A 26,578-nucleotide genomic window follows, 5' to 3' on the forward strand; every position below is an offset into this window, starting at 1 on the left:
AAATTATTGTCTTCTTACACTTCAAAAGACTGGAATAACATCATCTGTATTGTATTATCTCAGGTAAAATTATGTTGGATTGAGCTTTATTGTGTTATTGAAGAGTTAGGGCTCTTTCACACGGCCGCTCCGTGTGAAAGTTCCGCTGCGGGACTTTTTTTTTTTCACTGAGCGAATGACATTTGTGTCATCCGCTCCGTATGCCCGCATATAATCCCATCTGTTTGCGGATGATATGCGGACATAATGTAAGTCTATGGGGATTGCGGATGACACCGCTGACATCCGATTTTCCTTCCTTTCCGTTTTTTGAACGGAGGAAAAATAGGGTTCTGTTCCGTTCTAAAAACCGGAACAGAACTGACAGGAAGAAAATCGGATGTCAGCGGATGGTATTCCGCTGACATCCGCAATGCCATAGACTTACATTATGTCCGCAAATCATCCGCAAAAAAATAGGATGATTTGCGGACATACGGAGCGCCCGTGTGAAAGGGCCCTTAAGCTGCCTGTGGACTCTAAAAAGCCAGAAAGTGACCATACTGTTTTCAAAGACAGAGCTTTAGGGAGTTTGTCATTGTATATATCAACAAATTGGCATTTAAAACAGGACACCTTTGTCATGTAAATCTGAGGGTCAGTTAAGGAAAGAGACTGCTACTTCTGAATAGTGGTCTAGAGATACTAGTTAATCTATGAAATCTGTGTTTATTAATAAAGGAATTTTTAAATGTAGCAAAAGTTTACCCTGTCCACATCAATTAATCAAATTTCACTTTTATCAGGTAAGTATAGTTAAAATACTAGAATGTGACCTATGATGCAGTTGCTATGAGTTGCGCCCCTGTCCTTTTCACACATTAGTACAAATACTATCATAATGTTGACTAACAAGCAGACATTAAAGTGACTGTATAGGGTATTTTTTAAAATAACAAACATATCATGCTTACATTGCCCAGAGTGGCCCCAAATCATTAATTTTTTTTCTAGAGTTGCCCGCCAGTGCTGTTTGTTCCTCCTCTTCTCCATCTGTCCCCATAACAAATCACTTGTTATGAGGGCAGATGTGCAGACTCAATCCTGAGCCGAGCTGTGTGCGCCCATAGACACACATAGCACAGCTTGACCCCATCCCACTGCTTCCTCTTTATAGGATTTAGCTGACAGCAGCAGGGGCTAGTGACTCTCGCTGCTGCAGCAGAGTCTCCTGTGAGAAGAGAGAGGAGGTAAAAGAGCTGCTGCAGATGGCCACTGCGCTAGATTGAGATCGGTTCCCGTTTTAGCTAAGCTTCTCATAATTTTTAACTTTGAAAAAAAAAAAGCAGATCAAATACTGCCATTGTAAAGTTAATCTCTTCACCACTGCGCTATAGCTGAATGATGGCCACAGCACGGTAGCACATTTTCGGGAGGGCATCTATCTATGTCCTCCTGTGATTGCGCTTCTCACACACCCTCTGCGGTGAGCATACTTCAGACACAGCTGATCACAGATCGGGGTGAAGAGCTAATGACAGCGGCTCATTGTGACCAATCACAGCTGATTACAGTTTAAACAGGATTTGCTGGTTATCGGCAAGTGACTGATAAGTGATCAGTGCAGCCCCAACATTGCCTATCAGTGCTACCAATTTTTGCCCATCAGTGCTGCCTGTTAATGCCTATCAGCAATGCCTATCAGTGCCACCTATCATTGCTTCCTATCAGTGCCCATCAGTGTCACATATCAGTGCCCATGAATAAAGCCTATCAGTACTGCCTATCATTGCCGCCTAGCTATCAGTGCTCATCATTGCATCCTATCAGTGCCCATCCATGCTGCCTATCAGTGCCTCCTCATCAGTGCAGCCTCATCAGTTCCCATCAGTGCAGCCTCATCATTGCTCACCAGTGCAGCTTATCTGCAGCCTATCAGTGCCCATCAGTGCAGCCTCATTAGCACACATCAGTGAAGAAAAATTACTTGATTATACAATTTTATAACAAGCAAAGGAAAAAAAAACGTAAAAAAAAGATGGGCTTTTTTTTAATTTTTTTTAGCAAAAAATAAAAAATCCAGTGATGATTAAATACCACCAAAGAAAGCTCTATGTGTCTAAAAAAAAAAAAAAAAAAAAAAAAAAATGGGCACAATGTTGCATGACCACGCAATTGTCATTCAAAATCCGACATCATTAAAAACTGAAAATTGGCCTAAGCAGGAAGGGAAAAAAGTGCCCAGTAGGCAAGTGGTTAAATATTGACATTATGCAGACCAGGACTAATAATCTGGAAATTCTGCCATTTGTCAGAAGGTGGCAAGCATTTGTGTGCTGGAATACACTCACATGGTCTTTTAGTTATCTGAGTAATAAAGGACAGTTGCAGTCGACAAAATGAAAAAAAAAACAATTTGATTGTTAAAAAGACTATGTGAACCCTAAACAATTGCCCAATCCCTACCCTCTCTTTACTTGCACGTCATAGCATTCTCCTTTTTTGGGACTGTCTGCTTACTTTCAGTGCTGGACTTACTCCTGCTCTCCTTTCTTTATCTGCTTAGATAACCTTTTATGTAATACCTAGGGGAGAGCCAAGGGGAATATATAAAGTTGTATCAAACCTAAAAAAAATAATGTCATTTATTGCAGGTCACATGTCCTTAAATAGGGTGGCTGCATAAGTTACCTTTTATTTATTTATTTATTTATTTTTGTTTTTCCTTTATTTTCTCCTGGTGATCTGGCAAGTAACACACATCTTGTCTTAGGGTGTCTCCAATCTGGATGGAAGTGCACAGGAGACACCTTAGGACAGCAGCATTGCCAATCTGGGGTAGTATTGCACTAGCAGATTTAGATGTACTTCACTTCACAAGGTAGAAACGCCTAAAACAAATCTAACATGTAGTAAACCACAAAATAATATATTTTTGTTTTGGGTTTAATAGCATTTTAGAGAGTGTTATTAAATACAATGGTTGATTTTTGAAAAGTGGAGAAACAAAAGGTAGACCAAATACGGAGCAGCTGCCTTTTTCAGCCAGTCAAATTACATCTTCTATTCTCTGCTAAAATGAGGCATCAGATTGGCTGTTATAACCAAAAACTTTAGCTTTAGTTTTCTTTGTCCCACTTTTCTACTAATTTAATAACAGTTTATTATACATAGTTTTTCTGTAAGGTTATCTACTATAATGTAAAGTGTTCCTGAATATATTCATGAAACAGAAATGAAACATAATGGCTTAATTAAGACAAAAATGATGTAATTATTAATATGTGATTACCATCTGTTTGACTGACCTTTTAGAAATAATGGTGTCAATGAGTTCTTAGTGACCTTGAAATAAAGGCTATCTAAAGAGTTTTCTTAACCATAGAACAAGGTAAGAAATATATACAAAGCAATGAATAAAATGTATACATACCTTTTCAAGACCATCTTCTTTCAGGCTGACGATATCTAGATCGAAATCTGTTCGCAGCCCGCTGGTTTTGTTAAACACGATTCGTCCGGTGAGCCCTTCCCACTGGGCCTGTTAAAAAAAAAAAAGTATGATAATTAACAAGACTCATAAATCATCACTTGATACAGGAGTACAATGCTCAATTTTAATTACAGCTTTCACGGTAGTCTTTTTCTCCCTCTTTTCTCATCCAGTTCCCAAAACACCCTGGTTAATTAATAATCACTTCATTATTGCCTGTTCTATGATACTAACGCGATTTTCTGCTTATGCTCTCCACTTTTTTTTAATGGACCACCACTATTTGAAAAGGGAAAAATATGGTAACAGTTTACTGTTATGTTACTTATTATGCGTACACGCGCTGTTTCTTCACATGCCTATTTAATGTTGGCCCTGCTTGGGCAAACTATGAATTGTTACGATTTCTTGAAATTTTAATAAAAATATTGACACAAAAAAGGGAAAAACCACAGAAAACAAATGCGTTTCAACAAAGATACTTTACGAAATTTATATGAGCATGCATCAGTCTAGCAATGTGAAGTTGAATATTTAGTAAAAATTTGTAAAAAAAATGGTAATTTCTCATATTGTGGAATGGAGTCAGAACGTGTGGTGTACGGCTCTACTATACCTACTTTGTTCTAGGAGCACATTATGTAGTAAATTTGACTAACCTTTTGCCTGAATGCCTTATATAATTATAAATGTTGCATAGATATATACATTAGTTATACATTAAAATAATAAGCATCTCACATTAAAGGTAAACAACTAAATACACTATATTACCAAAGGTATTGGGACGCCTGCCTTTACACACATGAGAACTTTAATGGCATCCATTCTTAGTCTGTAGGGTTCAATATTGAGTTGGCCCACCCTTTGAAGCTATAACAGCTTCAACTCTTCCGGGAAGGCTGTCCACAAGGTTTAGGAGTGTGTCTATGGGAATATTTGACCATTCTTCCAGAAGCGCTTTTGTGAGGTCAGCTACTGATGTTGAAGAGAAGGCCTGGCTCGCAGTCTGCGCTCTAATTAATCCCAGAGGTGTTCTGTCGGGTTGAGGATTCTGTGCAATCCAGTCAAGTTCCTCCTTCCCAAACTTGTTCATCCATGTCTTTATGGACCATATGGACCTTTATGGGAGAAGACCTGGCTCACAGTCTGCGCTCTAATTCATTCCAAATTTGTTCTGTCAGGGAGAGGGCTCTGTGCAGGCCAGTCAAGTTCCTCCTTCCCAAACTCGCTTATCCATGTCTTAATGGACCTTGCTTTGTGCACTGGTGTACAGTTATGTTGGAACAGGAAGGGGCCATCCCCAATTTGTTCCCACAAAGTTGGGAGCATGAAATTGTCCAAAATATCTTGGCATGCTGACGGAATTAAGAGTTCCCTTCACTGGAACTAAGGGGCCAAGCCCAACCCCTGAAAAACAACCTCACACCTTAATCTTCCCTCCACCACATTATTTGGACCAGTGCACAAAGCAAGGTCCATAAAGACATGGCTAAGCAAATTCGAGCCAGGCCTTCTATCCAACATCAGTGACTGACCTCATAAATGTGCTTCTGTAAAAATGGTCATACATTCCCATAGACACACTCCAAGACCTTGTGGACAGCCTTCTCAGAAGAGTTGAAGCTGTTATAGCGGCAAAGGGTGGGCCAACCCAATATTGAACCCTACGGACTAAGACTGGGATGACATTATATTTCATGTGCATGTAAAGGCAGGCATCCCAATACTTTTGGTAATATAGTGTACAATTGTAAAAAAATAGACATAGGAGCTGTTTTATCCGCCCAAGGATTTGTATTTGTACAAAAAGAAAAAAGTAGCAGCAAACTGATGAGGTTATCCCTATGCTCACTCAACTTTTTCCTTTTACTGTATCAGCATGTTTCTTGTCAACACATTTTCAAGCAGCACATCTTTTTAGCCTTCCGTCCAGGGCTCCACTGGTCCTAATTCCTACAGTACTTTTCCCAAATTATCCTCCCAGAAAAACTATTTTTGCAGAAAGTTGTTTTCCATCCTACCACACAGGATCCCAAAGGGTTACAAGGTTGGAAACTGAACTGAAAAAGTTTAAAATACAATTTCTCAGGGTAGTACTTACTGCACCAGTAATTAGGGCAAAATGTACAACTAGCAAGTTGTGCTTCAAGTAGAAAGAGCAGGAAATGAGAGACATTAAGTAATTACTAGCAATTATTTTCCTTTTAAGTATGATTAACTACTTAATGTAGAATATTTGGAACTTTATAACATAATGACCATTCATCCAAGCTTTTTTTTTTCCCTCCACTTTGACAAATACCCCATTTTTGTTGCTGGTCCCTTGTAGATCTGCTTCTGAAATTCTTGGTCCTCTTTTCTCTTTTAATGTCTCTTTCTATTTCAGTATCTCTCACCATAAAATATTCAATCTGAACAATAACCTGAATGTTAACTAACTAAGTAACTAACAATCACTTACTATGGATTCATCAAGTCTTTATCAAGACATTTCTGACAATATGCACAACCAGTATAATTTTTCAACAAAATCTTAACCTTTTATCATTACAGTTTTTTTTAAGCTCCACGCAAAAAACAATACCTAGGCTGAAACGTGTTATTTAAGAAAGTGAAGTCATGAAGCATTTCTTCACCTCTATAGACTGTAATAGTGTAATTTTCCCAAGGTAAGACGCAACATTAGGTGGCTGGTCAATGTGAGATATTTATACACGGACCAGAAGATAAACATTACTGCATATACACTAGAATTTACATGATTGTGACACCAAGGTGAAACATTTTATTTTGGGAAATGTAAGGTGACCTTAGATGATTCCTGAATAAAACGTTACCATCCTTCTGGGAAGAGAATAATAATATATTTAGCATAACATATTGCAATAACGATGCAAAATACTCTGCATAATCACCTTGGGCCAGTTTGGCCAATGTAAGTATGCTTTTGAAATCAGCCTCTATGGAAGCCTTACATCATTGTAGTAGTTTAAGCTACCAAGAGAGCTCTTTTCCACTGTGAAGGGGGGTGTGTCTCTTCCATCCAATCAACTCTCTCGAACTGAGTTCTGCAGAGTGTAACTCAGCTCTCTGCCCCCTGCTTTCTGAAAGCTCAGACAAGCTGTATAAACTATGTGTTTTGAATGGCTGTAGAGAAAAGGAGACCACAGATAAACAGGTACAACTTATGCAGGAAGGTTTTTCTCATCTCTGTGTATCACCTGAGGCCAGTCACTTCACTGGGTATATGTAAGGGTTTACAACCTTATTAATTAAAATGCTTGGGAGAATTCTTAGATCTTCACATAAAGTTTCGCCTCAACTTCAAGGTGGCTGGAGATCCTGGGTGATGTCATTGATCAAATATGGATATGACATTATTTGGTCAATTATGTCACCCAGGATTCCTGGTCAGTTTGTTGACATACAGGCAGTAAAGGGGACCTGTCATTTGGACAGGATTTGTGGCAAGAGAAGATCTTTGCAGATATCTTGAAGCACCCGTATCCTAAAATGGGCTTCCAGATTCTGTTAGCCCCCTCCACCGACCTCTTTATCTCTTATAGGAACAGGATGTGGTGATGCCCCATTAGCTCCCAGTGCTGAGAGTGTGTGGCCTGATATTGTTCAAGGATGGTGACACGCTTACTGCCCAAGCTGCTTATATAGCATTGGAGTATCCATCAGCCCCCCTGTCCCATTGTTCTTTACATGACTCGACAAAATTATGTTTAATTATACATGGAGTGCTATATATTCTTATCTCAAGAAAGTGGTCTCAGATTGCACAAGAAGATGGGCCTGTTAAAAATAATAAAGATGTTGGAAACATTAGAGGGCTGTTCATATATATGTATATATATATATACATATATATATATATATATATATATATATATGTTATATATACATACAAAAACATACTAACTGATCTTATTCATGTTATCATGAATCTCAAGAGAACATTTTGAAATTACAGGAAATTCTGTTGTTTTCTTAAATTGATCTGAGGTCAGGCTACTCAGTAAAACACAGATATAAATAGGAACAATCACAGTGATTTTTTTTTTTTTCTAAACAGCAGGCTATTCTTTTGTTTTATCTTATTCCAAGTGATCTATTCTAAGCACAGCAATTCTAAAAAAACAACACATTTCCCTGGCCAGAGAGTCACGACATTCAAATAACATTTTGCATTGCACTTACAGTTCTGTAAACATTTCTCCCTTAACCAAATATTTCACCTCAGAAGGATTTGTCAATGTGTGCATTACATTTTAAGAGATAATCCTAGCAAGAAATTACTTTGCTGTTGTAAGGGCAGCTATATAGATAGGATATGTGCCCCAAATGTACAAGAGCCTCAAAGACAAGTATCCATCCAAGGAATCCTTAGCTGACAGCTAAATGGACTAGGTAAGGATGGGTTGTTAGGATGCTAGAGAACACATGCTCCCAATATTAAACCCATTTCATTTGTCATGCCAAACCATGAACAAGCCTAAAACTGAAACCGAAAACGGGTTCAAACCAAACCAGTGGCTCATCGGTATTGTTTAAAGAGCATGATGGTTAGCTGGGACATGCCATAGGGCAGTGATGGCGAACCTTGGCACCCCAGATGTTTTGGAACTTAATTTCCCATGATGCTCAACTACACTGCAGAGTGCATGAGCACCATGGGAAATGTAGTCCCAAAACATCTAGGGAGTCAAGGTTCACCATCACTGCCATAGGGGCATGTACTAATGCAAAAAACATTCAGTGGAGAAAGGGTCTTCTCAAGCAGCCTAAAGAGCAACATTGAAGATATGCAAGTCATTTAAAAACCATGCTGAGAGATGTCTTAACCACTTAAGCCCCGGAGGATTTGGCTGCTAAAAGACCAGGGTTTTTTTGCGATTCTTTACTGCGTGATTTTAACGGACAATTGCGCGGTCGTGCGACGCTGTACCTAAACGAATTTGACATCCTTTTTTTCCCACAAACAGAGCTTTCTTTTGGTGGTATTTGATCACCTGTGCGATTTTTTGATCATGCGCTATAAACAAAAAAAGAGCGTCAATTTTGCAAAAATAACAATATTTTTCACATTTTTTTATATGAAATTCCCCCCAAAAAAATGTAAAAATCAAAATTTTTTAACATTTTCGGCCAATTTGTTTTATGCTACATATGTTTGGTAAAAAAAATCGCAAAAAGCGTATTTTGATTGGTTTGCGCAAAAGTTATCGCGTTTACTAACAAAGGGAAAGATTTTTGTCATTTTTGGTGTTTTTTTTTTAACGCGTAATGGCGGCGATCTGCGATTTTTTTTTCGGTACTGCGACATTGCAGCGGACAGATCGGACCCTTGACTGACATTTTTTACACTTTTGGGGTTACCAGTGACATTACTGCAGTAATCAGTGCTATACATATGCACTGTTACTGCAAAAATGACACTGGCAGGGAAGGGGTTAACTGTATTGGAGAGGGAGGGGAAGTGTGTCCTAGGGGCGTGATTCTAACTGTATAGGGACATTGGTGTAAAAACAAAGATCAATGGTCCTACATAGTAGAACTGTCTGATCTTCATTTTTACACCAGGGAGAATGACGGGCGGCTTGTTTACATAAGCCGCTCCGCCTTTCTCCCTTCACCGGAGCGATTGTAGTGTGACCGGTGGACATTAGGTCTGCCGGTCACACGCACTGACTTGTCAGTGAACGAGCCGCGGCAGGCGCGCGCCCGCCCGCAATTGGCTCTCAAGTCAGTGACAGGCGAGTGACGTACCCATACGTCACTCTGCCTGGCCGGGGCTGACCGCCGCAGTATATAGTCGTGCGGCGGTCAGCAACCGGTTAAGCAGCATGTGCTATGAAACAGTACAATGTAGTTCTTTAAAAATGACATTGAAAAAAAAAACTACCTAGGTCAGCCCACGTGCTTTATAACACAGGGGAACGGACAAGTGGGTGTGCAGGCAAACTAAGAAATAGGGAATGGGCTATGGGGTAGGGTTCGGGTTTAACTAAGAGTCAACCCAAACCTTTAATGGTATCTATAGCAATCAATTTTTGAGCTAGGAAGAGGTATATAACACTCACTTCCATATCTGTCATGGATAGATAAAGCCAAAGTCCTTAACCTAACTAGATAGTGATTTAACCTCGGTGCAGTGATTTACCATGGTGCAGTAAGACCTAAAGCAGAAATCCAGCCAAAAAAAAGAAAACAACAGCCCATTACCGCCCACCAATCCAGAGGTTTCACCTACGTAGTTACATAGTAGTTGAGGTTGAATAAAGACAATAGTCCATCCAGTTCAACCTGTGTAGGTGTGTGTGGACATATTCATTTCCCATACCCCTGAATGTTTTGATCTTGGAGATGTATGTCCAAGAGTCTTTTAAAAGTAGCCATACTCCCCGCACTTACTACCATTTGTGGAAGAGAGTTCCACAATCTTATATGAACCTGTACTCCTTTTTTGTTTGATACTAGATGTCCTCAGTCTGTTGGTCAGCATTATTCTACTTCTTCTAAACCCAGGTTGACCTGGATCCACCCAGCCTGTTACTGTACAGTAACATTAAAAGGAGCACAGTGATGAGCACATCTCTCCATCATTCTGCTTTATCTACTTATAAGCATGATGCTTGTCAGCATATGAACTGGCTGGCTCCTCACAGTGCTGCTGTTAGAAATCACAGGGCCCGTACAGTCTACCTGACAGGGCACCTCCCTCCCAAAAATATTGAAAGATACTAAGACTGAAAAGAAAAAAATACACTAATATCCTTATTAATGGACACAAACACAACACACAGATCTCCTCCGACCAAATAACCACAAAACGATCGTGTCTCTCCCTGCGGGGATTTCTTTCTCCTCACAATGATTCACCCATTCACCGTATTTGCAAAAGGTAAAAGAGAGGGGGACACCCACTAGCATAATATTGTTTGAACTCCACACATTTATTCATAAAAAATCCAAATCAAATGTACTCACAAACAAAGCAAAAATATAAGCCTCCAATCAATTGCAAACTCATGCAGGAAGTATCACGGTTGTACCACTTGGCACTGCAAGGCTGGCTCACCCTCTCCACGCTGATGAACCGAGCTGTGTTGTCCTCCGTGGTAACCCCGATCACTTCCGGTCGCCGTAAGGTTCACTCCCTGACATGTTTCGTCATATCCGACTTGTTCACAGGGGCCTGTGACTGCAGGTGTATGACCCCAAACAAAGTGTGCATTTAGGGCCACTTCCCTACAATTGCACACCTGTCAAATTATTATTATTATTATTAATAAGGATTTCTATAGCGCCAGCAATTTACGCAGCGCTTTACAATATTAGAGGGAGACAGTACATATACAATACAATAAAATACAAGAGGATTTAGAGGGCCCTGTTCAGAAGAGCTTACAATCTAATTAGGACCTATGGATGTGTCAATTCAACCACTGTGTCCGATTAGAGTAACAGGCAGCTCCAGTTGTGTGAACAATTTACTCATTCATTTGGCCAGACTACATGAATGAATGAATCCTTAGGACTTTTTGTTTTGGATGGTAAAAACCCATGGTTGAGCTGTGCTTTTACTTTCCCCCAACCTGCTACCCCCTTTAGCAATGGAGGCAATGGCTATGGGTATACACATGCAATGACTCTGATGCTGTGCTCCACAGCCATGGCAGAAATTATACCCTTGTCGAAAAAGTGCTGCCCTGCAAGTGCCCTGCGACTGCATACAAAGCACATGACTGCGGCGTGCTAGTGTGGGGTTAAAACAGGCGGTGAGGAGGCAATTTGCCTCCTCACCACCTGTCAAAAGCTCTCTGAAGTGCAATCCAAATGTGGACAGCTGTTCAGATAGCAAAGCACATGTTAATGGGCCCTTCATTTTTTGTTAATGTTTTAGAATTTTTTTTTTTTTTTTTTTTAGAATTGTATTTATTCTTCTGTGAGCACACCACCAAAAAGTAGTGCATGCGCTATTTTTTCTGTGGTCTGGTGTGAGTTAAAGAGGAAGTACACCCTCCTCTACAACTTGTACCTATAGGTAGGCCTATGATAAGGCTTACCTATAGGTACTGTAAATATCTCCTAAACATGTACCGTTTAGGAGATATTTACCTTACATGCAGCCAGTGACGTCACTGGCGCATGCGCTCTGAAGGAACGGCCGCTCGTGTCGTTCCTTCAGAGTCCCGTGCCGTGACTGTCGGCTCTCGCGTGCGTGCGCGGGAGTGACGTAACCGCGGCTCCGGCCAATCAGATGGCCGGATGCCACGATCCCGGAAGACGGGCGACTGGACATGTCGCTCGTCATAGAGGTGAGTGAGCGGCACTGCGGGGGCTTGTTCTAAGGTAAGTATTGCATAATGAGCTAGTATGCGATGCATACTAGCTCATTATGTCTTTCTCTTGCAGGGTGAAAAAAAGAAAAAAAAATCGAGTTTACAACCTCTTTAAAGCCCATTCAAATGAATGGGCTCCAAGGTCATATTCCCCCATGAAGATTCCCTCCCCCCAGCCCCAAATCCCCATCCAGTACAGATTTCCCCCCACAGTCCTAAACTCTCAGCCCCGTCTCAGTAGAGACCATCTAATAGAGATCATGGTGGGCACAGGAACATAATAAAAAAAAAATAGAAAATGTAGAAGCAGCTCCAGCTCCTTCAGCCTTCCTTGCAGTCCACCTTTACTAAAGCCAGCCACCTTTCTGTTCACTTCAACCAGGTACAAGTGGCTGGACAGACCCTGTGAACATTTTGTGTAACCAGACAGTCAGAAACTGCAGCCAACTAGGAGGTATGACACTGTCCTTTGATTGCTTCAAAGGTTTGCAGTAGTTTGCAGTCCCGAGGTGTCTGATCAGGGCCACTGATAGAGGGGCCCGAGCACACAGGGGGGGGGGGCCAACAGCACAAGGAATTGGTGCGGTTGGGCGGAGGAGCAATTACAGAAGGAAGCCCTGTGTAGCTAGCTCTCTGCAGCAGCTGAAAGACAGTTTCTCCCCCTCCTGCCAGCTTTCACCTGCTGCAGGGGGAGACACAGACACAAGGCATCATTCCTGTAATTGCTTCTCCAACACCGATCTCCCTCCCTGTTCTGCCTGCTTTTGACCCCCCCCTCCCTTCCTGTTCGTCCCCCTTTCATTGTGCCCCCTTCCAACAGTGCTGCAGGTTTCCCTGTCCTGTAAAAAACTATTTTGTAAAAAAAAAACAAATAATTATACATTCTAATAAATCATTTTGAAGAATGTAAAATAAAATATTTGTAAAACATTTTAACATAAAAAAAAAAAGCAGTACAATTTTTTTTTAATGTAAAAAAACTGTTAAAAAGAGCTAATTCACACAGGTCCTCTGTCATGTGTGTGTCTGCTAATAATGATTTTAGTGTATTTTTAGTGAAAATATTGTCTTGATAGATTTGGGGGGGCTGTCTGCCCTCCTCACTACATCTCTGCCTTGATCCCGCATGTATAGTGGCAGAAGCACTGCAATAAGGGTGATTTCTTGCTTCCTCTGTTACAGATTGCAGCGCCCAGGCCTCTGCCTTGTCTGTGCTGACTGCCGGTGTAGCATGAAAATCAGTGTCAGCATAGGCAGTACAGTCAGCTCTCCTGCTCAGCAGAAGGGCTGGCTGTACTGCCTTATCACCGGCCCTGGCTCCTCATACTGCTTCTTCATATCACACTTCAGCCCTACTGTACAGGGACTGCAAGACGCAGATGCCAGAGACAAAATTCAGGTACTTATACTGCTGCATTTCAAAATGAATTAAATGATGTATTAGTGATTATAAACCTACATTGATTGGTGTTTTTAATATCTACCTGGAGTTCAATGTTAAAATCTTGGGAATCAACGTACCAGAACTCACTCAAAGCTGTGAAAATAATTTTGAAGGACACAGTCTTAAGCCGCTTGCTGGCCCTATAACATACATATACAACAGCAACACAGCTTTCCTGTTTTCTTGCGGGTAGGGGGTGCACACTCACGCCGCCGGTGACCCAGGTGTCCTGTGATTAAGCAGATGCCGATCAGCGGGTTCCGGCCAATGGATGACTGCTAATTGTCGGGAAGACACACAGGACAGAGCTCTGCCTATGTAAATAAGGCAGAGTTCTGTAATATCAGCAGGAAAGTGATGAAGTTTCTTTCCCTGCAAAGCAGGGAATAGAATCCATTCCTTCCTTTAGTAAAGGCAGTAAACACATGTAGCACAATTCCCAGCTGGATATGGTGTGAATGGGTCCCCCTGGGCTACTGCTAACAACAACAGCACATTGAAGCATGTTTCTCAAAGTGGGAGCACTGAGACAATGATCAGTCCAGTATCTTTGGGTTTTTGATTTATTTAGGAACTCGGATGGGAGAAGGGATGAGTGGGATACTCCTTTAACTCAACTATGCACAGTTTGGTGGAGACAATTAAGAAGTACTGTTTGACACTGGCTTGAGGCTGGCTGAATGCCCGCCAATGCTGACTTGGCGATGGTTAACGCTGAACTATTCTTGTAACTGAGCTTCAAATAAAGAAATCCTCTCTTAGCTGCCTTAGGTACTCCTTCCTGAGGTAGCTACTTGTACACTTTTGCTGCACTGCTGAACTCCTTAGGGCCCACACTGGCGCCCCCTTTCACTCCCTTATCTTCAGGGCTTAACGCTTGGAGCCCCCTTTCTATGCCACAACTATCAGTTAGCTGGCTGCTGGATCCCTTTGACCTTCTGCAGTTGCCCCCTCTCTCAGGCAGACCCCTGGGCAGATTTTGAGTACTCACAACACTGTTTTTTCTGGAAACTTCTGCCCAGGAGCTCCACTCAGTCATCAACACTATGGATCCCTTTCTGCAGCCCAGCTCAACCTCCGATCCTTTAGGCCAACTGCCCAGGACACCTTCACTCACTCTGACAGGTGGAGAGACAGCCGTAACACCCCTACTGGGACTCTGCTTCCTGCCAAAGATGCTCTGTCACATGCTCCCGCCAATTTTATACCCAATCCCAGGGTGCATTGCAGCAAACTCCACCCACTGGGACAGCTATAAACCCTGGTGCACTATCGGCCAGGTTTCCTCCACCGTCCAACAAGAGACCTCATTGGATACAGTGGGGAGACTCCCCAGGCTCAACAGACTACACCTGGAAACACATGACAGCTTAACTAACTGTTCAAGCCCCCCTGATAAGCAGACAGGGCCACACATATACTTTTCCTAGCACCTACCTAGGAGGGTGCTACACACAGTACACCAAAACACGGCTAGGCACACATTTACCTCTTTAATCGCCCTAACTGTTTAACCCCTTTCCAGCCAGTGTCATTAGTACAGTGACAGTGCATACTTTTTAGCACTGAGCACTGTATTATTGTCACTGGTTCCCGCAAAGTGTCAAAAGTGTCAGAATATCTGCTGCAATATTGCAGTTCCGCTATAAGTCACTGATCACCACCATTACTAGTAAAAAAAATTCCAGTATATATATATCCCATAGTTTGTAGATGCTATAACTTTTGCACAAACCAATCAATATACGCTTATTGGGATTTTTTTTTTTTTACCAAAAATATGTATTGGCCTAAACATATGAAGAAATTACATTTTTACATTTTTTTATTGGATATGTTTTATAGCAGAACGTAAAAAAAACATTGCATTTTATTTTCAAAGTTGTCGTTCTTCTTTTGTTTATAGCGCAAAAAAATTAAACGCAGTGCTGATCGAATACCACTAGCAGAAAGCTCTATTTGTGGGGAAAAAAAGACCACATTTTTGGGGGGTACAGCATTTCATGGCTGCGCAATTGTCAGTTAAAATAGTGACATATTGCAATAAATGACCTGGTCATGAAGGGGTGGGTACATTTTCCGGAGGTCAATTGGTTAAGATACATCTCTATGTTTTGGATAAAACCTGTCCTTGGACCCAGGTTAGGTATTGATTTGCCCATGGTATTTGTCTGTGTTCGTGCTGCATGAAAAAGAAAAAAAATATTGAAAAGGTTTTGCCTTTATTGGCACACAACGTTTTGTAGCATTTTCTTCTTTCAAAAATACAAAAGTAGACAAAAGATTTCAATTTACATACTTGGTAAAATGTCAAAGGATGCTGATGTTATTCTGTTCAAACTGTCCTAACGCTGACATTTTGCTGTTCAATTTATTGTGCTGTGGAAGTTAAATGTAATTTTAGGTTTCACCTTTTTCATTACTATTATGGTATACATCTAACAGAAAGAGATTTTAATTTTCTGCAAAAGCATAATTTTTTTTTTCATGAAGTTGACCAGAAGAAGACAAGTTGTTGAAAAGCTTTTGTGTCTATTGGTTCCAGGGATGTAAATCTGGACAAGTCTAGGCTGACAATCTCTTTGCTTATTTTCCAAACATGGGGTGAGGAATAATGTTAAACATGGTAGTGCAGTGGGTCATGTTATTTTATGTATTACTGTTCACTGCCAGGATAAAATGCTTGTGTACATAAGGATCAGTAGATACATGTCTGTGTGCATTCCCACTGCATTTGATGAATACATCTGACCACCTCTGCTGCGAAGATCCAGGTGCAGAATGCTTTCTGGATTTGCTTGGCCTGGTTTCATAGTGCTTAGTATTCAAAGCAAATCCCTGGACTCTGTGGCATACTTGTTTATTTATCCGCTGTCATTAAGACGTTCCATAAATCTTAAACCCTGATTGCACATGAGGGCTATCTATGCATAGACAATAAAGAAGTTGTAAACATGTTATGCTGGCAAGATTCCAAAAGGAAGGGGTGGCGAAGCTAAAGAAGTGTGACTAGAGAGTACAAAGAAGCACAGCTCATGATCTGTAGTGCACATGTGTTTATTTTTTAACAGTTCCTTATATATGCACCTGCTACATGTTTTAAGATCATTTTTAGCAATGAACAAATAGACCTTTGTAAACTTACATACAGTGAGGGAAAAAAGTATTTGATCCCCTGATGATTTTGCACATTTGCCCACTGACAAAGAAATGATCAGTCTACAATTCTTGTACAAAAGTTTTTATTTAAGAAAAGGCATAAACATACATCAAAGCAAGGTATGTGCATACAATGCAAACAATGGAACATATGAAGCAGATAGCAACAAAACGAGATACAGACATAGGACATAAGCCAAACTTAAAACATTGTAAACTATATAAAGTTTATCAGCAAAAAATCGTTAGACGGGGACCAAAAGTCCCCCCAGCGGCATATAGTGCAATAAAAACAACAGAAGAATTCCTAGAGTTTTCCATTGATCAGATGTAGGCATGGTCTTACGTACCGAGCAAGAAGAGAAAAACGGCACAAAGAGTCAAAGGAAAAAGAGAGGAAAGAAGAAATAAGTAAAGGAGACAAACAATAGAAGAAGAATAAGGAGAGGATGGGGAAAAGGAAGGGAGAACGGGTCCTGTGGGGTGAGCGACCGGGGGGCATTAAATGGAAAGAAGAGTGGTCTGAAATCTGGAAGGGGCAACATTCCAGATCCAAGGGTCACACACCTTAAAAAATGTGTCATGAGAATCAGATCAGTCTAAAATTCTCACAGTGAGAGACAGAATAACAAAAATATCCAGAAAAACGCATTTCAAAAAAGTTATACATTAATTTGCATTTTAATGAGTGAAATAAGTACCCCTTCCCAAAACATGACTTAGTACTTGGTGGCAAAACCCTTGTTGGCAATCACAGAGGTCAGACGTTTCTTGTAGGTTTGCACACATCTTGTAGGTTTGCACACATCTCAGGAGGGATTTTGTCCCACTCCTCCTTGCAGATCCTCTCCAAGTCATTAAGGTTCCGAGGCTAAAGTTTTGTAACTCTAACCTTCAGCTCCCTCCACATATTTTCTGTGGGATAAAGGTCTGGAGACGGGCTAGGCCACTCCAGAACATTAATGTGCTTTTTCTTGAGCCACTCCTTTGTTGCCTTGGCCGTGTGTTTTTGGTCATTGTCATTCTGGAATATCCATCCATGACCCATTTTCAATGCCCTGGCTGAGGGAAGGAGGTTCTCACTCAAGATTTGATGGGACATGGCTCGTTACATCGTCCCTTTGAAGTGATGAGGTTGTCCTGTCCCCTTAGCAGAAAAACACCTCCAAAGCATAATGTTTCCATCCCCATGTTTGACGGGGGGGGGGGGGGGTGGTATTCTTGAGATCATAGGCAGCATTCCTCTTCTTCCAAACCCAGCGAGTTGAGTTGATGCTAAAGAGCACAATTTTGGTCTCATTTGACCACAACACTTTCATCCAGTTCTCCTCTAAATCATTCAGATGTTTATTAGCAAACTTCAGATGGGCACTGCAGGATTTCAGTCCTTATTGGCACTGCGGGATTTCAGTCCTTCGTGGCGTAATTTGTTACCAGTTGTTTTCTTGGTGACTATGGTCCCAGCTACCTTGAGATCATTGACAAGATTCCCCCGTGTAGTTCTGGGCTGATTCCTCACCAATCTCATGATCATTGAAACTCCACGAGGTGACATCTTGCATGGAGCCCCCCACTGAGGCACTTTGACAGTTATTTTGTGTTTCTTCCATTTGTGAATAATCGCACCAACTGTTGTCACCCTCTCACCAAGCTGCTTGGCGATGGTCTTGCAGCCCATTCCAGCCTTGTGTAGGTCTACAATGTTGTCCCCGACCTCCTTGGAAGGCTCTTTGGTCTTGGCAATGGTGGAGAGATTGGAATCTGATTGATTGATTGATTGATTGATTGCTTTTGTGGACAGGTATCTTTTATACAGGTAACAAGCTGAGAGTGCTCTTAATCCTTACTTTTTATCTGTATAGATGACACCTGGGAGCCAGAATTCTTGCTGATTGATAGGGTATCAAATACTTATTTCACTCATTAAAATGCAAATGAATTTATAACTTTTTTGAAATGCGTTTTTCTGGATATTTTTGTTGTTATTCTGTCTCTCACTGTTGAAATAAACTTACCATTACAATTATTAACTGATCGCTTTTTGTAAGTGGGCAAACATACAAAATCAGCAGGGATCAAATACTTTTTTTCCCTCACTGTGTGTAGCACCCTCCAAGTTGCTAGGTGAGGTATATTTAGTTGGCCCCTCTATAGGCAGAGGAGCAGGGGTTAGTTTGCTTTTGACTGTGCAGTGCTTCACTGTTGAGGCTCTGTTACCTCCCCTGGCTTTCCAGAAATAAATGGATAGGTATAGAACTTAGAAGATGGAGGAACAGAGGTTGCAGCCTGGATAATTATGGAGTTCTCAATAATCCCTGAGGAGGCAAGGCTCAATAGATGGGGAAACAGTTGTATAAATAGTTAGAAGCCTGGCAGTGAGGAGAACAGAATCTAGGGTTCAGTCACCTGTAGAGGGCCCCTGTGCTGGGGGGCTCTACACCTGGGCAGAAGGAAAGTGAGGAGGAAGAGAGAGGAAAAAAGAAGGACCCAGCCTGTATAGCAGAAGGCACGTACAGTACCCTCTTGGATTCCAGGAACCCCCCAAAGGGACTGAGTGAGTAACTTCCATTTCACTTTACCCCAAGCCTGTATAGAGAGGACAAAAGGGCTGGTCTCCAACATGTCCAGGACCAGGGACAGCATGGAACCAGCGCAAAGCAGCCAAAAGCAACCCCATATCTCTAGCTTGGGGCAGCAGTTGCCAGGTGCATTGGTATTCCTGCAAGGAGCAGAACCTGTTCAAAATGTTTTTGAAGTTATTTTAGCTGCACCATCACTCCCATGGGCGGACAGCACATTTGAAGCCAGTTGTTAGTTGCCAGAGACATTAGCAAGTCCTCAAGAGTTTGTTCAAGATCTTCAGTTCTAGACATCCCATGCATCCCCATTCCCTATCCATGTTATACCTTAAATAAAGAAAAACAAAATAAAAAAAAACTCTGTTTATCAAGCCTGTGAAGAAAGTGTGAAATTTCCTGTTGCCTTGCTGTGTGGGGGAAAGACTCAACAAATTCAGCAGCTCCAACAGGATTGAGCGCTACATGTGTACATTTTTTCAACTGGATCTAATATAAATATTACTCAAAAGTATAGTGATAGGTGGTGATATCCATACAAGAAACATACTATATCTCTTATGCAGGCAACACAGTTTATTGGGGACTCCTACGGAAGTACCAATCCCCTGTCTCTGTTCCCACTGCAGTGAGTTCAAAGGATACTATTTTTAGGCATCAGTACTAGGCTTGTTACTGAATGGAAACACATAAATGATTGTTATAGGCAACACGCTTTTCCTTATAGGAGTTTTTATATGGGTGTACACACCAAACCAAAGTGTGGGACAAATGAGGAAAGAGGGACACAGGGACTTTATTCCAAAATAGGACCAGTCCCTCCAAATCAGGGAATGTTGCAAGCTATGCTAGTGTTACACTATTCAGTGCGTTAAAAAAGTTGTTAAATCCATGACAATACATCACAAATTCATATCAATAAAATGGTATCTAATTTTGCATTCCCCAGTTCTCAGTGCATATTATGCATTTAAAGAGAATGTAAAATTGTTTTGTACATATTTTCTCTCTTTAACAGGGTAAACAATAAAAAATAAAAATGTTAAAAATATGAATTTTTTAATATTTTATTTTTTTAGCCAGCAGTTGTAGTTCTTAGCCCGCTTTACATATATGTAGTTCTTTCTATCATTTGCCTGTTTTAAAAAGCCTGTCATTTACAGGCAGCAGAAATACAATTTATACAAGAATTAAAGACAGTAACTTTTTTCAGTGACTTATTTCTTGTTAGATGACTAAAGCTCCGTACATACGGGCTGAACATCAGGTATGACCAAAAAAGGTCTGCTGACTGGCTCCTGATCAGCACTCTCAGCCATTGGCTGTATCTTATTCCTTGTTAGATTGCTAAAGCCCCATACATATGGGTCGAATGTAGGGTGGCATTGGCTCGTTCAACAAAAACCAGCCTATGTGTACTACAGCCTAACTAACAGAAGCCAATGGCTCAGAGCGCTGACCGGAGCGCCTCGACCTGAGCTGTCAGTTTTTTTTTTTTTAATTCAGCTCTCTGGGTTGAATGAAAAAAAAAAAACTAACAGTGTGTACTAGGCTTTAGACAAAGGTTTCAATCAGACAGTGAAGATTAGGGGGTGCTGGACGCATAGGCGAGAGCTGTGGATGGTAAGTTTGTAATAAGAGCTGGTGATGGGGGGGGGGGGGCTAGATGCAATTAAGAGATTTGGGGAAGGAGGAGGGTGCCAAGGTTGGAGTTGTGCATAAGGTAGAATTGGGTGCAGAGATATACAGTATGTTATGGTGGGAAGGGGTGGTTAGGCTGGTTTCACACTGTTGCACTGTGCTTTGCCTACTGCTCAGGTGTACCCGCAGTTCTTGTGTGGTTAACCCATGGTTTCTCATAGACTTTCTATTAGGCCATCCATTTTCTGTGTGTTTTCTGAAGGCACACTAAAGATGCCGCATGCAGGACTTTTGCATGACGTAATAGAAAGTCAACGTGAAACCAAGAGTTAACTGCACGAAAACAGCAGGTACAGCTGTACCGTGGGCAAACTGTGGCATATCAGTGTTACAGTGGTGTATCGTGGGTTTCCAGTGCTTAGGCAAGGGGAAAGGAGAATGATGTTGTGGAAGTGGAGCTAAAGCTCAATGCCCCACAGGACTGGGAAAGATTGGTTTGGATGACTACTTGTGTGTGGCTGCTACATGTTCTATGCTGCTGTGATCTGAGTTAATGTATGCAGCAGCTGTACTCCAGCTGCTTGTATAACCCAGGCTGTACTTGGAGCTTCCTGCCTACCACAGCCATGCAGTGTCTTGTACTAGGTGCCTCACTGAGCCAATCAGTGGGATCCTGCGTAACACTATAAACTGTTCCTTTTTTTCTTTAAAATTTTGCACCCAAGGCAGCCTCCCCTGTGCCCCCCTCATGCTACACCATTGAGGGTTATGGAAGTGAAAGTTGTGGAAGGGGCTAAGCTATAAATAGGGTGTGCAGAAATAAGTTGTGCGGAGGTGATCTGTGGCTAGAGGGTGCAGATTTGAGCTGTGGATGGATGTTAGGGGGGGAAGAAGTAACCTATGAAAGAGGTGTGCAGATGGGAGTGATAAATGGCATATCATAAATAGCAAAATGATGATACTGAATGAATGAATGAATGTGTCCATAATACAAAAACAAACTGAAGAGTGAAATATCCCATCCTCTATGTTAGTCCATAATCATCCATAGAGAATAAACTGTAATGTGTAGGTGTCAAAGCACACACCAAAATATAGTGTAAACAAAGAGCTCAGGAAAAAGTTAATAAAAATGGTGAAACCACCTCCAGTGACTGTAGCAATCAGTGACAATGCTCCTCCACCAACATATGTATATGCTCACCAGATATCCTGAGATTATGGACCTTTATTTACAATCCCATCAGGAACTGGAAAGACGTCCTCTCAGCCAAGGAATGGTGGAATCAAATAGACCACCGTTCCACAGAAGGGATACTTCCCAGGGAACAGGCTTACACGCTGGTGTCCAACCGCTGTATCCGTGCTGTGGAACGGCGGCCTATTTGATTCCACCATTCCTTGGCTGAGAGGACTTCCTTGTACCCTAAAGGGGTCTTTCCAATTCTTGATGGGATTGTAAATCAAGGTCCATATTCTCAGGATATCTGGTGAGCATATACATATGTTGGTGGAGGAGTACTGTCACTGATTGCTAGTCACTGGAGTTGGATTCATCATTTTTATGAACTTTTTCCTGAACTCTTTGTTTACAGTATATTTTAGTATGTGCTTTGACACCTACACATTACAGTTTATTCTCTACCAATGATTACGGACTAACATAGAGGACTGGATATTTCAGTCTTCGGTTTGTTTTTGTATTATGGACACATTCATTCATTCATTTTTATCATTTTGCTATTTATGATATGTCATTTATTACTAGCGCTGCACTTTGTTTTTTGTTTCATTGTTTAGAAGGTATATATTCCCCTTCGTGCTATTGCATAGCGCTGGCTCACCACAGTTTTTGCATATTCAGTGATGGATGGTTTCTTTTGAGGGTGTAGCTTGAGAAAGTGTTTTTTCTCTAGGGTAAATTTGCACGGGGAGGATAATGGTAATTGTTGGACACGGTATGAGCACATTTTGTAAGGTTAACAACCCATGTAAATCAGTGATCATATGGAGACTGTCTGATATCGCTGGCAATAATTAGCCCCTCCTTCCTTGGCTGTAGGCTGCAGTCTGGAGAGCAGGGAGTGGGAGCCTGACTGAGCTCACTTCACATTCACAGTCCAGGCACTGCGGTCCTCCGTCACACCCGGGTCACTCACCACCACACCGGACATTAAAGATTTGCGGAACTGTTCTCGGAGAGATGACTTTCTGCGGGAGGCCTCTGTGTTAAAAGGATGCCTTTTTTCTGTTTTACCTGAGCGCTTTACCTACGGAGGAGATTGTACCTGTCATCACAGTGGGAGTGCCGGTGTGACTATATACCTGAATGCTGAACATAACCTTTGTAATTAGGGTCCATGTTTTTTGGTAAGAGGCAGTGTGTCTTCTGGCTCGGTGGTGGTTCTCTGGACTTATAGCTTTTGCACATCTGTGTGTGGAGTGGACACTTTCATATTGTGGACTTTCCCTAATATGTGGCATTTCTGCTATATATCAATAAGATTAGAGCTACACCTTTATCTTTTAAATAATTAGATGGCATTGATGGTTTGAGCTGCAACACTCAAAAGTGATATAGTGCTCAGGATCAGTGCATAACCCCCTGGTAGACCTGATAATGGTCTTTGAGGGCCATCTGACAAGTAATATGGTGACATTTTCTTATACCACAGTTGGGAATAGCAAACCCCAGCTCAATATTATCTATCCACATTTATATACAGTAAGTACTGTACACAGTAGACAAGCATCTGAAACACTTTACTCCCTAGTTACATGTATCAGGTAAGGTGCCTCCAATGAGAGTACAGTCATAATGCTTAATGTTCGTGACTATATAAGTCTGTCCATGACACCTTCTATTAATGGTCATCTGTGGCATTACTTAACAACTGGGACAGCATTACAACAGAGGGGTGACCTACTAAAGGCAAATAGACTGTACACTTTGCAAGTTCATTTACACTCTGCATGGTAATTTGCTCCAGAGTTTAGTAAATGAGGTGATGCTCTGCTGACTTCCATCATTTAATTATGTGCAAGCAATTTTCTTTGCATGCGATTGGGTATTCTTTGCAAAGTGAAGTTTTACCTTGTTTACTAAGCTCTGGAGCAAATGCCCTTGCAGAGTTCATTTGCACTTGCAAAGTGCAAAGTCTATTTGTCTTTAGTAAATCAACCCTGGAGAGTCCAATTATCATCCTGGGTTTTCCAATACATCTCTAACCATGTGGATACTGTTTAATCATTGTGGACTACATTAGCTCACATAAGCACAACTGGTTTATAAGATGACTCATTGTTAGGCCTGAGACAACAGCATAATGTTTTGGAATATTCATAGATTTGATGCAAGTATAAAAAATAAAGGATTATATCTGTGGAGATTTTGTTTGCATATGGTGATGCTTATTGAGGCGTTACATATGCATGTCCTACAGGACAAAGGGTTTTAGTTGTTTTTAAAGGTTGTATCCCATAACACAATGAATTAAAATTAAGTGTTTATAAATAAGGGTTTTGACAAAATGAAATAAAATTATATATTAATGCAACTAGATGATGGGTAGGGAGAGGGAGGGAGAGAGAGAGAGAGGGAAAGAAAGGGAAAGAACAATAACTAATAAAGCAACTTGAATAAAATTAACTGAAGACCATTATTATAACAAATCTCTATTTTCTTAAAGTAATTTTAAAAAATACCATGGTATACTTACCTCTTCTGTGCAGTTGGTTTTGAACAGAGCAGCCTCCTGGCCCCTACCTCCTGTCGAGTGCCCCCACAGCAAGCAGCTTGCTGTGGGGCACCCAAACCGAGCTGCAGCTCTGTGTGTCCATTGGAAGCTGTGGTTTGGCCCCATCTCTCTTTCTCCTAAACGGCTAACTGGCTTTGATTGAAAGCCGCTGGAGCCAATGGCACCATGGCTGGGTTTCAGCCAATCAGGAGGGAGAGTCTCGCACAGCCGAGGAACTCATTGACATCACTGGACAGAGAGGGGGCACAGGTAAGTATTAGGGGGTGTTGGGGAGGCTGTCACACACAAAAGGCTTTTTATCTTATGCATAGTATGCTTTAAGATAAAAAAAAACCTTCTGAATTTACATCTACTTTAAAGTGTTACTAAAGGCAATTTTAAATTAAAATAATAAACATGTTATACTCACCTGCTCTGTTCAATGCCCAATATGTTCACTGCTGTTAATATTAGACTAATATTATATTAGATTAATATAATATTAGACTATCTTAACCACTTCTGGACTGCAAGGATTTGCCCCCTTAATGACCAGGCCATTTTTTTGCGATTTGGCACTGTGTTATTTTAACTGACAATTGCGCGGTCATGCGATGCTGAATCTTAATAAAATTGATGTCCTTTTTTCCCCACAAATAGAGATTTCTTCTGGTGGTAGTTGATCACCTCTGCCATTTTTATTTTTTGCGCTATAAGCAAAAAAAAGAGTGACAATTCTCAAAAAAAAAAAAATTAAAAAAAAAAAAGAATTTTCACTTTCTGCTATATAACATTCCCCCGAAAAAAAAAATTAAAATCAATTTTTTTCATCCTTTTAGGCCAATTTGTATTCTGCTACATCTGTTTGGTAAAAAAAATCCCAATAAGCGTATTTTGATTGGTTTGCACAAACGTTATTGTGTCTACAAACTAGGGCAAAGCTATATGTCTTTTTTATTTATTTATTTATTTTTTAATAGTAATGGCGGCGATCTGCGATTTTTTTTTAAAAAAATAGAAACATACATGTAAAACAACCATATAAAAAATAAACTTTAAGTGTAAAGGTCATGCATCAAAATATAAAGGAATTACAGGCGTACAACAGGGTATACAGGAGACAATCAATGTGCCAGGTGAAAGTGACAGAACCCACATAGCCGTTGCATACTTAATCATACGCTAAGTACCTATATGAACAGGGTTCACCAGAGGGCACTTGAACACTGCACAATAAGTTCTGCATTTTTTAGCGAGAATGCGACATTGCGGAGGACAGATCGGACACGCAACTGACATTTTTTACACTTTTGGGGGGGACCAGTGACATTACTACAGTAATCAGTGCTAAAAATATTTTCTGTTACTAGAAAAAAAAGGGGAGCTGTCAATAGCGTACCATAATCCTAGTTTCAAAATCAGAAAACAACAGTTGTGGAGAGCAACTGTACCTATATGTGGACTTTATGGGCACATCATGAGACAGGTAACCATAAAAAAATAAAATAAAATAAACATTTATTGATTCAAGATTAAAATCAATGACAAGCTAAAATGATAAAGCTGACCAAAACAACGTCAGGCTCATCAAACAATGTACGCAGAACAACATAACTACTGAATATAAAGCAAGTGTACAGTAGGAATACAATACATATCAAAATTGCATGGATGTGACAGTGCGTCTGTTTCAAAATGTCAGCGCGTTTCGCGGTAAGCTTCGTCAAGACCGTATACAGACAGTTACATTCTCCTCAAGACAAAAACAGGCAAAAAATTGTCTTGGGGCGTACACAGGGGTCAAATGGAACCAAAGCGCAGGTCACTCTATAAAATAAGGTAAAGATGGTATGTGTTGGGAGCTGGGCCGCTGGGACTAGTAGCTCCACCCCAAAGGCAAAAATATCTTGGTGGGACCAATAAAAGAAATATGTCCTTAAACGATCAAGGCAAAGGTTAGGTAGTCCGGAAGGAAGGGGGGATTTTTTATAGTATTGAAAAGAGGAACGTAGGACCCCAGGTTCATATCCAAAGGGGGGATATATAAGGCCACATAAAAAGAATCCTCCACACCAGGCAACCAGATTGGTCCAATGTGAACCGCAATTGGCGATTGAGATCCCTGATACAACAGACCAGCATCTCCATCCCTATTAAGAAGATAAACAAAGGAGGGTTGGGACTTTGAGTGAGGC

At 41.0% G+C, this 26,578-nt stretch overlaps 1 protein-coding gene across 1 annotated transcript in view; it reads right to left on the bottom strand.

The window, feature by feature from the left end:
- The window catches only part of GRIK3 (glutamate ionotropic receptor kainate type subunit 3), an 813,353-nt gene that overhangs the window by 275,953 nt on the left and 510,822 nt on the right, over nt 1–26,578 (bottom strand). The window contains exon 8 of the mRNA XM_082244657.1: nt 3,413–3,520. Within this exon, the coding sequence (XP_082100783.1) occupies nt 3,413–3,520 (108 nt within the window). The remainder of the gene's footprint in view (nt 1–3,412; nt 3,521–26,578) is intronic.

This window comes from Pelophylax lessonae (genome assembly GCF_965119305.1).
Source record: "Pelophylax lessonae genome assembly, chromosome: 2".
Taxonomy (NCBI): Eukaryota; Metazoa; Chordata; class Amphibia; order Anura; family Ranidae; genus Pelophylax; species Pelophylax lessonae.